General features: G+C 36.8%; 1 protein-coding gene and 1 non-coding gene across 2 annotated transcripts; both read left to right on the top strand.

Annotated features, from left to right (window-relative positions):
• Positions 1-981: 981 nt before the first annotated feature.
• LOC113710758 (small nucleolar RNA R71) lies at positions 982-1,088 on the top strand. Its single transcript, XR_003452944.1, has one exon. It is a non-coding gene; the product is annotated as a small nucleolar RNA R71 (small nucleolar RNA).
• A 3,885-nt stretch (positions 1,089-4,973) lies between these two features.
• Positions 4,974-13,922, top strand: LOC113710047 (phosphoserine phosphatase, chloroplastic-like). The gene is made up of 7 exons (XM_072065633.1): positions 4,974-5,031; positions 5,196-5,328; positions 5,406-5,513; positions 6,235-6,328; positions 12,964-13,113; positions 13,191-13,241; positions 13,640-13,922. The coding sequence occupies exons 1-7, from the start codon at positions 4,974-4,976 to the stop codon at positions 13,784-13,786; spliced, it is 741 nt and encodes a 246-aa protein (XP_071921734.1). The 3' UTR covers positions 13,787-13,922.
• The last annotated feature ends 131 nt before the right edge of the window (positions 13,923-14,053 follow it).

Raw genomic sequence — 14,053 nt, 5'->3', positions numbered from 1 at the left:
TCCACTTTCCTGAAGGTGTCCAAAATCTCTTTCTCAGATTCTTCCTTTTTAGCTTTTGTGAACCTGCTAGGAAAATGAGGAGGAATGTCAACTTTCTTTGAGATTTCAGATGATTGTTTCTCTTCTTCCTCTTCCACCTTCCTGGGCACTTCTTCTTCTCTGGCGTGGGCACGTCTAGGAGACTGTACCTCCTTGCCACTCCGTAATTGCATTGCACTGGTATTCTCCTTGGGATTAGGAATTACTTGAGATGGTAACTTCCCTCTATTGCTATTTTCCAGGTTGCTCATGGAAGTTGCCAATTGGGACATTTGTGCTTCCAAATTCCTAATGCTAGCACGAGTCTCTTGTTGAAATTTGTGAGACTCTTGTTGAGATCTTTGAGCCTCTTGCTGTAATTGACTCGTGTTTTGGGCCAGTGATTTCACCATATCTTCAAGAGACATGTTTGAATTGGAAGTGGACGGTTGTTGCACTGGTGGTCGTGGTTGGACATGTTGTTGAAAACCAGGGGGTTTTGAAGCATAGCTAAAGTTAGGATGATTTCGCCACCCTGGGTTGTAATTGGGTGCAAAAGGATCATTCCTTCGTGGAGGTGGTCCAGAAAAATCTCCCACTATGTTGGCTTGTTCAGGTGAATCCTCCTGGAGAGTTGGGCACATGTCAATCATGTGTCCGGGAGTAGCATAGATACCACAAGTCTTCACAGATTGTAATTGCCCCCTTGCCATTTGACGCACCAGAGAGGTAAGCTCAGATAGTTTACCCTCTAAGTCAGAGTGATTCACTTCATTGACCCTTCTTATTGCTCCATCAGCTCTCACTCCAAATTGTTGGGAATTTTCAGCCATGGTGGAGATCAATAACGTGGCTTCGTCTGTGGTCTTGTTCACCAGAGCACCGCCACTGGCTACATCTAACATGCTCCTATCCATGGGTGATAATCCCTCGTAGAAATATTGTATTAAGAGCTGGTCCGGGATTTGATGATGTGGGCAACTGGCACACAGTTGTTTAAAGCACTCCCAGTACTCATATAGAGTTTCCCCATTCGCCTGCCTAACTCCACATATTTCTTTCCTTATATTGGCGGCTCTAGAGGCAGGAAAAAATTTCTCGAGGAATTTTCTCTTCAATTCTTCCCACGTAGTAATGAATCCTGATGGCAGGTAAAATAACCAATCTTTAGCCTTATCTGCCAAAGAGAAAGGGAAGGCTCTTAACTTGATGTGGTCCTCAGTGACTCCTTGAGGTCTCATTGTGGAGCACACCACATGAAATTCTTTCAAGTGTTTATGTGGGTCTTCACCTGCAATACCACGAAAAGTAGGAAGTAAGTGAATAAGACCAGACTTAAGCTCAAATGCCTCTTCCGTGTTAGGAAATGTAATGCATAATGGCTGTTGGTTCACGTTAGGAGTTGCCAACTCCCTCAAAGTTTTTGGGGCTACCATTGCTACTCGGGGAATATGCACTTTGTTTTCTTCAGATTCGTTTGATGAATCACTGGAAATAAACTCTTGCTCAGATTCTGAAGGTGACGTTGAATCTTGTTGCTTATGCAACTTTGCCTCCTTAGTCAACCTTCTTGCAGTCTTCTCGATCTCTGGATCAAATTCTAATTCTCCTGTACGAGAAGATCGAGGCATAAAATAAAAAAGAACAAATAAATAAAAATAAAAACTAAAACCTGTGCAATAAGTCAATTAAAACACCGGTTCCCCGACAACGGCACCAAAATTTGGTGATGGTCAAACCTCCAAAAATAAAGTTAAAAATAACAGCTTAATTGCCAACCAACACAATCTCAAATTTAATTTGTAAACAGGGCAAGTAGGGTCGTCTCCGCAGGGAACTGGTAGGCAAATCACACAGGAAAAAGGGGGGAATTTTTAGCAATAGTATCAACTAATTAAAAAGGAATAAAAACTGAAATTCAAAGTTGAGTAAGATAGCGGGAACCAAATTACACAAATAACAATTAATTAAAATAACCTAGTCAAGGAATTAATCTTGGGATCCAAGCTCACAACTGATCACAAATACAAGGGACAATTCATATAATCACGAATAAACTGGTTAAAGTGGTCAAGCGACGCGCCCAACCACCAATCTTTCCTTAATTTTATGGTAGTCAAGAGACGCTCATAAACTACCCTCTTGTGACTAGACAACCCCAGAAACGCTCACAAGATTTAATGTAGCCACAGCATTAGGAATTAGAAAGACCCAATTCTAGATGACAAACACACATGCGAATTTGTTTAGGCTAGATTAATTATCCCCATGATCCAAATTAGACCGCTTGCGAGGCGGTGCAATTGTCTCGTTTGCCACTAATCAATATGCTTAAAGGCGACGCGCCAACATCCTAATTGGCTATCAATTATTTAGACAATCGAATAACAGGCCTAATTATCCAATAAATCTAAACAATAATAACTCAGGGAAAAATAGAGAATAATCAAATACCCATGAACATATAAATTAAAAATAAGCAATTAAAACGATCTCACAGTTATGGTGCCCCGATCCTCGATTTATTCCTCAACTAGATAAACGATCTAGCCTTGCCGCATAGTCATGACAACAAAGCCAATCAAAGTTTTCATGGAGTTTTGTTAATTGAAGGAGTAAAAGATTTTTCCCCGCTAGTCTCCTAACAACGAAGAAAACAAAAGCAGAGAAAAAGTCCAAGTCCCAGATCCATCCCTAGTCTATTGTTGTCTTCTTTTTATTGTTTGCGCCGCCGTTTCCTTTTTGCTAGCCGAAATAATAGGTGGGTTTCTTCAAACAATTTGCTTCCTTTTCCCCCATTGGATTGTTACCAAAAGTCATCTTCCAATTCTATTTCCTAATCCCACGTAAGTTTAAAGTATGGCTCCAAGGAAAGGCGGTGGCCCCAGGAATAGGACCCGCAATCCGGCTTTTTCACGCAACTCTGCATTGTTTGGCGTGGGCACGCCGGAGAAGGCGCAGTCTTCTGGAATTTGCCCTTTTTATCACTTTTAACACCAATTGCCTATAAGTAACACAAAATACCCATTATGAGCAGAAATCCAATACTTTGCATAATAAACTGCCAAAATTAAGACCAAATAACCACAAATAAAATGCATAATTATATCCCTATCAGTAGATTAAGTGGTCACCAAACAAGACAAGATGAACACTTTTTTACCTCAAGATCAGTTGCACCATCTCCAATCATGACCAGCAATTTATATCCATTAGCCTGAAAACATTATCAAGTATTTGGTCAATATTCTAAAAATCAATACACAACAAACAACTACTAAGAGTTCAACTTACCTTCTTTATCTGCTGAACAGCAATAGCTTTTCTTCCACGCCTAGACTTTGGCTCATTTGGATCAAGCCCCAAAAACTCTTCAGCACTTCCAAAAAGAAGTTGATTGGCAAAAGTGTGGTCAACAGGAATAGATTTACCAAGTTTGAGGTCTAAATCTTTATGTCTTGCTATTACTGTATGCAGACTTTAGATAAAGTCAGTTATTGGATTCTAGATATTGGACCATGTTAAACTCAAGTTAACATGTAGTAAAAAAAGGTACCCCACGCTTTTTTTATGTCTCAAAAAAAGGTACTCTAAAAAAAGTACTTTTTAAAGTACTTTTTAAAAATTTTTATAATTTTTGAAAAACTAATTTTTGAAAAATTTGTGGATCCAAACAGTGCCGCTCAACTGCAAAATGACAAAAATAAAAAAATAAAATAAAATCTATTTTAGATCTAGTGATCAACTAAAATTCAAGCAGCGTCGTTTTTTCATAGTAAATTTTTCATAGGTGTAACTATATAATAGGAAAAAACTGAATTACGACATCGTTTTCTGAAGTTTTTTTTTTTTTTAATTTGTAGAGGGCAGCTGGGGATGGGGCGGAGGGGGCCTGGGGTTGTGATTTCGATTTCCGGCATAATTTCAAAAAGGGAGGAAAATCAAGAATGCTACCAGACTCTCTAACAACCTCCTTGTTATTTTCCAGTTGAACTCCTTTGAAAATTTCTCATGAATTTCAGGATCACATAACATGGAGTAGCAGCACTTGCTAAGAGGTTGAGATTGGCTAAAACATTCGTTTCCTCATCTCACCTACCTTATCTTCTGGTTGGCATTCTTATTCCTTTCCCTCTATCCCATCTTTTCAAGCATCTATCTGTACTGAACTGATACATTAATTTGTTTTCCTCATTCGACCAATCAATTATTTTCATTAATTACTTTTTTCTTTTCATGCCCTGAAATCGGGCGCAACTGTACCTATCCTTTGGTATCCTCACTCATTACTGTTTCAGCAAATCTTTAGTAGGTTGGCCTTTGTTTTCCAATTTTTCTTTGTTTGCTTGCTACATATATGATGCTTATATTGGTTTGGCTTCAGATCTTTCAGTAAAAGTATAGAGATTTGATTTAATTGTCTTTGACTGCAATTTCTGATCTTACTTCATAGAAGTTATTTGGTTATTTTTGGTTGGTTATTGAATGATTGAAGGCCTATCTATCATCTAAGAGTGGTCGGAAGTTAAATTTATATGCCATCTGTATTAAAACTTATAGTATTGATTCTTGTAGCCACCTGTACAAGTTCATGTGGAAATGGAGTTTCCTTCATTTCCTTAAAGCTCGCGTTTTGCTACATTTTGGATTTGATCCACATCCCTTCTTTACGCTTTTTGTTGCAACACTTCACTAAATACTAATGGTTATTGTGTTTAGTTGAATTTTAATGCAAATTGTTGATGAATTTTATGATTGCCGGTATGGATTTTTGGCATTGAAAATGATATAACATGTTCTTATTTTTTGTTACAATCAGGGAGCTTTGATGGAGGGATTAATTAGTGCACAATTGAACCCAATTCGCACCTATTCTACACAAGAAAGTTCTGTTTTTTTTCCCTACATTTTCTCTGAGGATAAAGACAATTGGCTTTGGTAATAAATTTGTGGCAATGAAAAATCTTAAATCAATGCTTCAGTTCAGCCATTGGAGGCCTCAAAAGAGGGCCAGTTCAACAAAGCATTGCTATCAAAAGGTAATTTCAAGGTCTGAGAAAAACTTTATTTCTTGTATGTAATGTATAAAATATGATGACAAATTAGATTTAATAGTATGTACGAATGAAGACAATGATGAGTTTTAATTGGTGATATGCATCCTTTAAATTTGTAAGAGGTCCTTGAGGTGTGGTGCAATGCTGATGTTGTATGCTTTGACGTGGATAGTACAGTATGCCTAGATGAGGGCATTGATGAACTTGTTGAGTTTTGCGGTGCTGGAAAGGCTGTTGCAGAATGGACTGCTAGGTGATATGCCTTCGATAGACATTTTTTTAGATGTGCATAGAATTGAGTGTTTGATCTGATTATGTGCTCATCACTAGGGCAATGAGTGGATCTATTCCTTTTGAGGATGCCTTGGCTGCAAGATTGTCTCTGTTTAATCCTTCAATAGCACAAGTCCAAGATTTCCTTGAAAAGAGACCTCCAAGGTAAGAAACTGTATTCAGTAGTGAGAAATTTATGCTAGAATTGCTACAGTTCTTTTGACAGTTAATGAGGCCTATATACATCATCTACTATTTTTAACAATTCAATGTAAGCTCCATATGCTTTGGACATCATCACGTGTGGAGAAGTGAAATACAGACATAAACCTCCAAAAAAAAGACACTCTGCTTGTTTTATCTCTCAATCTTGTGCACAGTCAATCAGTTTTTATCATTATTGCAGTGCAATTTTCAAAACTAAAATGGTGAAATTTAGTTGTGAATGACTTGACTACAACCATGTAAAGTTGCACCTTGTAGTTGTTTCAATTTGGATTACGATTATGAGTTACACATATCTTTGGCATGCAAAATTTGCATTTTAACAAGATCTAGTATTAGGATGTCCATATCAGACCTTTCAGAATGCCTGCCATCTTGAAGGTGTGCTCTTCTGATTGCACACAAAACCCTGATTCAAGTGAAATAATTAAGAAACAATTAGTTTTATGCAACTACTCTATTTGGACAATGCATGATCATATTTTACTGTCTTTTGAGTGTTTGCATCTGACGTTGCTTTGTATATAATATACAGTATGTATTGTTATATAGCATGGAACTTTACACGAAACTAAACCATTTAGTGTTTTTCAAGCCATAGTTGATCTGTATTTTCCAAGTAATGAAAATGTCTGGGTTAATTGATTTACTTGGTTTGCAAAATTTCTCATGGGATTAATGAGTTAGTCAAGAAGATGAAGGCTAGAAACACTGATGTTTATCTGATCTCTGGAGGATTTCGCCAAATGATCAATGTATATGTGTTGACCTTGGTTGATCAGTCCTTGGTTTTGATGATTAACAAACCAAAATGTAGATTTGGGCTAATGTTTTTATGTGAGCAATTTGTTAGAACAGATTCTTGTGGCACAAAAGAAGAAGCAAAAACAGGGCACTCATGTGGGACGTCCGAAAGGAAGCTATCGGACGTCCGAAAGGATGAAGAACCACGCATCGGACGCACATCGATCGCATCGGACGTCCGAGAAATTTCGCAAAGATTTGATGACTCTCTGACGACGTTCGGACGCAGGGTTCGGACGTCCGACAGGTGGTTTGGACGCAGGGTTCGGACGTCCGACAGGCCAACGGCTAGTTTTGACAGCATTTAATATTTGACCGTTGGAGAGCCTTTTGGAGCCATTTCTCACCTTCTATAAACACCCCAAAGCACAAGAAGACACAAGACTTTTGCCAACACAAAATACAAGCTTACAAGTGAGATTTTTGAGTAGAAAGATTCTTTGTTGGTTGTATAAGGGGTTGGGAAAGTTGGGTTGTGAGGTTGCTCAAGTGAAGGTTACTCTCTAGGTGGAGTAAAACCTTGGTGAAGGTGAACCTATCACTTGAAGTGGTAAAACCTTGGTGAAGGTTGCCTCATTTGTATAAAATAGTTCTAAATTGGGTGTGTGATCTTTCAAGTGTAGGTTGTTGAGGGTTAACTAGAATAGTTGTAAAACTCCTTGGGTCAACCAAAGTGTGTTTGGGGTGAGGAAGGAGTGAGCCTTCACTTGTACATCTTGGTTAGCATCGCCATCAATTGAAGAGGCTATTGGTTTGATATTTGGTTTGCATTTCTTATCTTTTCTCTTTAATTAAGTTTTCTTTATTGTGCTTAAATTTGATATATCTTTGTGCATCATTGTGAATTTGTTTGTACTCATTGGGTTGCACCGGGCACTTACAATTGGTATCAGAGCTTGGTCTCCTTGAGACTAAGCTCAATCGGCTTGGAGTAAAGATCATGGCAACCATAAAAGTTTCCTTTTTAGAAGGGCAATCTATTGATAGACCACCTATGTTTAATGGTTCTCATTTTAGCATGTGGAAACAAAGAATGATGATTTTCTTACAATCCGTTTATATTGAATTATGGTATGTGGTAGAAGATGGTCCTTATGAAGCTAGAATAGTTGACTCTACCGCCAATTTGAGTAGATTAAAGACTAGACAAGAATTGAATGAAAAAGACAAGAGATACCTTTCTTTGAATGCCAAGGCCATGTGTATATTGTACAATGCATTAGATGTAAATGAATCTAGTAGGATTAAAGGTTGTAAATCACCTAAAGATATTTGGGATAAATTGTGTGTATTTCATGAAGGTAACCAAGATATTAAAGAACAAAAGAAATCTTTACTTGTTTCTCAATATGAATTTTTCAAAATGCATCCTCTTGAAAATGTTGATGAGATGTGTAGTAGATTTTGTGACATTATTGAAGATCTTAAATTGCTTGGAAAAGAATATTCTTTGGGTGAGAAAAATAGAAAGATTTTGAATGCCTTGCCAAAAGAATGGGAAAACAAAATAAATGCTATAGAAGAGGCAAAGGATTTAAATTCTATGTCCATTGAATCTCTTGTGGATACCCTAACCTCTTATGAATTAAAGCTGAAATTCAAAGTGCAAGAGGAAGAAAATGCAAGAATGTATAAGAGAGGCATAGCTTTTAAAGCATCTCAAGTGGGGGATAACCCATCCTTCATGGGTAATGAAATCATGAAAATGGACAATGATATAACTCCTCACATCAAAAGTTTCAAGAAGATTTTCAACAAGAGATGTTCAAGAGGAGATTGCAAAATTACATGGGATGAATGCAATTCAAAAAGAGAAAAAGAAGAGTTGGCCCAAATGGCACTAATGGCCGTTGGAGAAGATGAGGTAAGTTCTTATCACTCTTCTTGTGATGAAGATAATGAAAATGATGATGTGAAAATTCTTATGATTAAAATGCATAAAAGTTTGAGAAAATCTTATGCTAAAAATAAAGATTTGAAAACAAAAATAAATGATTTGTTGGAAGAAAACTCCAAACTTTTTCAAGAAAACAAATGTTTGAGAATGGAAAATGATGATTTAAAAAATCAAAAAAGTGTTTTTGATTGCAAAAATAATTTGAAAAGGAAGTTGGAAGAGAAAACAAAGTTTTATGAAAAAATGTTGGAGGAACAAAATGTGTTAAAGAAAAGAATTAATGACTTGAACGAGTTTCTCCAAAATGAAAAACAAACGTTTTCTCAAACAAAAGAAAGCAAATCTTTTCAAGGTACAAATAAGTTTGCTATGATAAGAAGTAAGAAAATTAGTTGCATTAAATCCACCTATGTGCAAAATACTTCTATCATGTGTCACTTTTGTTGCCAATTTGGACATATGCAAAATGATTGTTATGTAAAGAAAAATATGAGAAAAGGTATGAAATCCATGTGGATTGCTAGATCATGTTGTAATAACTCCCAAGGACCCTATTATGGTCTTGACTTGAAAAATAAAGGGGAAGTTGGCTTTTTGATTGATGCCAAAAGGGGGAGTAGGACTTACTGAAGTTTCTTTGTATGTTGGCATTTTCTAAGGGGGAGTTTTATTTGAACTTATTTGATCAAAGAAATCTTCATTTTGTTTGTCATCATCAAAAAGGGGGAGATTGTTGACCTTGGTTGATCAGTCCTTGGTTTTGATGATTAACAAACCAAAATGTAGATTTGGGCTAATATTTTTATGTGAGCAATTTGTTAGAACAGATTCTTGTGGCACAAAAGAAGAAGCAAAAACAGGGCACTCATGTGGGACGTCCGAAAGGAAGCTATCGGACGTCCGAAAGGATGAAGAACCACGCATCGGACGCACATCGATCGCATCGGACGTCCGAGAAATTTCGCAAAGATTTGATGACTCTCTAACGACGTTCGGACGCAGGGTTCGGACGTCCGACAGGTGGTTTGGACGCAGGGTTCGGACGTCCGACAGGCCAACGGCTAGTTTTGACAGCATTTAATATTTGACCGTTGGAGAGCCTTTTGGAGCCATTTCTCACCTTCTATAAACACCCCAAAGCACAAGAAGACACAAGACTTTTGCCAACACAAAATACAAGCTTACAAGTGAGATTTTTGAGTAGAAAGATTCTTTGTTGGTTGTATAAGGGGTTGGGAAAGTTGGGTTGTGAGGTTGCTCAAGTGAAGGTTACTCTCTAGGTGGAGTAAAACCTTGGTGAAGGTGAACCTATCACTTGAAGTGGTAAAACCTTGGTGAAGGTTGCCTCATTTGTATAAAATAGTTCTAAATTGGGTGTGTGATCTTTCAAGTGTAGGTTGTTGAGGGTTAACTAGAATAGTTGTAAAACTCCTTGGGTCAACCAAAGTGTGTTTGGGGTGAGGAAGGAGTGAGCCTTCACTTGTACATCTTGGTTAGCATCGCCATCAATTGAAGAGGCTATTGGTTTGATATTTGGTTTGCATTTCTTATCTTTTCTCTTTAATTAAGTTTTCTTTATTGTGCTTAAATTTGATATATCTTTGTGCATCATTGTGAATTTGTTTGTACTCATTGGGTTGCACCGGGCACTTACAATTGGTATCAGAGCTTGGTCTCCTTGAGACTAAGCTCAATCGGCTTGGAGTAAAGATCATGGCAACCATAAAAGTTTCCTTTTTAGAAGGGCAATCTATTGATAGACCACCTATGTTTAATGGTTCTCATTTTAGCATGTGGAAACAAAGAATGATGATTTTCTTACAATCCGTTTATATTGAATTATGGTATGTGGTAGAAGATGGTCCTTATGAAGCTAGAATAGTTGACTCTACCGCCAATTTGAGTAGATTAAAGACTAGACAAGAATTGAATGAAAAAGACAAGAGATACCTTTCTTTGAATGCCAAGGCCATGTGTATATTGTACAATGCATTAGATGTAAATGAATCTAGTAGGATTAAAGGTTGTAAATCACCTAAAGATATTTGGGATAAATTGTGTGTATTTCATGAAGGTAACCAAGATATTAAAGAACAAAAGAAATCTTTACTTGTTTCTCAATATGAATTTTTCAAAATGCATCCTCTTGAAAATGTTGATGAGATGTGTAGTAGATTTTGTGACATTATTGAAGATCTTAAATTGCTTGGAAAAGAATATTCTTTGGGTGAGAAAAATAGAAAGATTTTGAATGCCTTGCCAAAAGAATGGGAAAACAAAATAAATGCTATAGAAGAGGCAAAGGATTTAAATTCTATGTCCATTGAATCTCTTGTGGATACCCTAACCTCTTATGAATTAAAGCTGAAATTCAAAGTGCAAGAGGAAGAAAATGCAAGAATGTATAAGAGAGGCATAGCTTTTAAAGCATCTCAAGTGGGGGATAACCCATCCTTCATGGGTAATGAAATCATGAAAATGGACAATGATATAACTCCTCACATCAAAAGTTTCAAGAAGATTTTCAACAAGAGATGTTCAAGAGGAGATTGCAAAATTACATGGGATGAATGCAATTCAAAAAGAGAAAAAGAAGAGTTGGCCCAAATGGCACTAATGGCCGTTGGAGAAGATGAGGTAAGTTCTTATCACTCTTCTTGTGATGAAGATAATGAAAATGATGATGTGAAAATTCTTATGATTAAAATGCATAAAAGTTTGAGAAAATCTTATGCTAAAAATAAAGATTTGAAAACAAAAATAAATGATTTGTTGGAAGAAAACTCCAAACTTTTTCAAGAAAACAAATGTTTGAGAATGGAAAATGATGATTTAAAAAATCAAAAAAGTGTTTTTGATTGCAAAAATAATTTGAAAAGGAAGTTGGAAGAGAAAACAAAGTTTTATGAAAAAATGTTGGAGGAACAAAATGTGTTAAAGAAAAGAATTAATGACTTGAACGAGTTTCTCCAAAATGAAAAACAAACGTTTTCTCAAACAAAAGAAAGCAAATCTTTTCAAGGTACAAATAAGTTTGCTATGATAAGAAGTAAGAAAATTAGTTGCATTAAATCCACCTATGTGCAAAATACTTCTATCATGTGTCACTTTTGTTGCCAATTTGGACATATGCAAAATGATTGTTATGTAAAGAAAAATATGAGAAAAGGTATGAAATCCATGTGGATTGCTAGATCATGTTGTAATAACTCCCAAGGACCCTATTATGGTCTTGACTTGAAAAATAAAGGGGAAGTTGGCTTTTTGATTGATGCCAAAAGGGGGAGTAGGACTTACTGAAGTTTCTTTGTATGTTGGCATTTTCTAAGGGGGAGTTTTATTTGAACTTATTTGATCAAAGAAATCTTCATTTTGTTTGTCATCATCAAAAAGGGGGAGATTGTTGACCTTGGTTGATCAGTCCTTGGTTTTGATGATTAACAAACCAAAATGTAGATTTGGGCTAATATTTTTATGTGAGCAATTTGTTAGAACAGATTCTTGTGGCACAAAAGAAGAAGCAAAAACAGGGCACTCATGTGGGACGTCCGAAAGGAAGCTATCGGACGTCCGAAAGGATGAAGAACCACGCATCGGACGCACATCGATCGCATCGGACGTCCGAGAAATTTCGCAAAGATTTGATGACTCTCTAACGACGTTCGGACGCAGGGTTCGGACGTCCGACAGGTGGTTTGGACGCAGGGTTCGGACGTCCGACAGGCCAACGGCTAGTTTTGACAGCATTTAATATTTGACCGTTGGAGAGCCTTTTGGAGCCATTTCTCACCTTCTATAAACACCCCAAAGCACAAGAAGACACAAGACTTTTGCCAACACAAAATACAAGCTTACAAGTGAGATTTTTGAGTAGAAAGATTCTTTGTTGGTTGTATAAGGGGTTGGGAAAGTTGGGTTGTGAGGTTGCTCAAGTGAAGGTTACTCTCTAGGTGGAGTAAAACCTTGGTGAAGGTGAACCTATCACTTGAAGTGGTAAAACCTTGGTGAAGGTTGCCTCATTTGTATAAAATAGTTCTAAATTGGGTGTGTGATCTTTCAAGTGTAGGTTGTTGAGGGTTAACTAGAATAGTTGTAAAACTCCTTGGGTCAACCAAAGTGTGTTTGGGGTGAGGAAGGAGTGAGCCTTCACTTGTACATCTTGGTTAGCATCGCCATCAATTGAAGAGGCTATTGGTTTGATATTTGGTTTGCATTTCTTATCTTTTCTCTTTAATTAAGTTTTCTTTATTGTGCTTAAATTTGATATATCTTTGTGCATCATTGTGAATTTGTTTGTACTCATTGGGTTGCACCGGGCACTTACAATATGCTTCTCTCTGAGTGGCTTTTGATATATCTTTTCTTCTTCATATCCAGATAACAATTGAGGCTGGGAGTCCTTGGATCAATTTGCCATTGTGTCAAGATGCCCATTAGCATACTATAGTCATTATTGATGTTGGTTGAAATATTCTCTGAATTGATGGTTTAAATATTGGCTAAAAAATTGAGGTTCAGTAACCTGATTTTTATGCTGCACTGCTTCCAAGTTGATACTTTTCCTGCATCAATATTACCTGTTTTAACAGTTCCTTGCTTTGAATCCCTAAAAGAATCACACATGTTTCATATGGAAGCATACTTTGTGCTTGAAACTGTGTCAAAGTTCTAACTACTACAGTTTAACAGCCTGTTGCATCAATTCTTGGTATTCCCGTTGACCACATTTTTGCCAATCAACTTCTTTTCGGAAGTGCTGGAGAGTTTTTGGGGTTTGATACAGATGAGCCAACGTCTAGGAGTGGAGGAAAAGCTATTGCTGTTCAGCAGATAAGGAAGGTAAGTTGAACTCTTAGTAGTTGTTTGTTGTGTATTGGTTTTTAGAATATTGACCAAATACTTGATAATGTTATCAGGCTAATGGATATAAATCGCTGGTCATGATTAGAGATGGTGCAACTGATCTTGTGGTAAAAAAGTGTTCATCTTGTCTAGTTTGGTGACCACTTCATCTACGGAATACAACCAACCCAAGGAAAAAAAATCAAGAAGTAAATCCCAACGAGAGCTTTTTCTACTACATGTTAACTTGAGTTTAACATGGTCCAATATCTAGAATCTAATAACTGACTTATCTAAAGTTTACATACAGTAATAGCAGGACATAAAGATTTAGACCTCAAACTTGGTAAATCCATGGAGGAATTGATTCCATACATTGACTTTAATTGCTTCAAAGTAGACTATAGTGGCTATCTTAAAACCTGTTCAAGCTTCATACATTATTAATATCATTCTAAGTTTTGGCCCAAAAATGCTTCTAAATTGAATAAATGAAGAGCTTTTACTCTCATGTTGCTCGCAGAATTTATACTCCTTTCTACTTGCTCGCAAACCAGGAGGTGCCGACTTATTCATATGCTATGCTAGGGTTCAGCTTCGAGAAACTGTTGCAGCTAAAGCTGATTGGCTGGTGTTCAATTTTAAGGACTTGATTGATAGCTTGGAGTAGCATGCACCCATTTTTCTTGATTGATACCTTTTTTCTGTTTCCTTTTGGGTGGTGGTTCTCTTTCTTTACCTTTACTATTATTGATTTTTTGGGGGTACTAGAGTTCTATGGGTTATAACTACCATGCTTCCAAAAATCTTCTGCATCAGTTTATGTATTCTTTGACTAACATTTTATGTATGTAATTTGTGAAAATGACAGTCCTCAGGCACTTGCCTTCAATAAGCAACTTGAAAGCCTTGTTGATGTCACCAAGTTTGACCTCAT

This window comes from Coffea arabica, chromosome 9e (assembly GCF_036785885.1).
Source record: "Coffea arabica cultivar ET-39 chromosome 9e, Coffea Arabica ET-39 HiFi, whole genome shotgun sequence".
In the NCBI taxonomy this organism is placed as follows: domain Eukaryota; kingdom Viridiplantae; phylum Streptophyta; class Magnoliopsida; order Gentianales; family Rubiaceae; genus Coffea; species Coffea arabica.
The sequence above is the reverse complement of the archived record's forward strand: the minus strand, read 5'-3'. Positions and strand labels throughout refer to the sequence as shown.

Bases quoted from the DNA above. Each gene is read 5' to 3' on its own strand.
- LOC113710047 (XM_072065633.1), top strand. From the start codon at position 4,974: ATGAAAAATCTTAAATCAATGCTTCAGTTCAGCCATTGGAGGCCTCAA. The intron at 5,514-6,234 runs GTAAGAAACTGT...CTTGGTTTGCAA, and splicing joins CTTGAAAAGAGACCTCCAAG to AATTTCTCATGGGATTAATG. The intron at 6,329-12,963 runs GTATATGTGTTG...ACAGTTTAACAG, and splicing joins GATTTCGCCAAATGATCAAT to CCTGTTGCATCAATTCTTGG.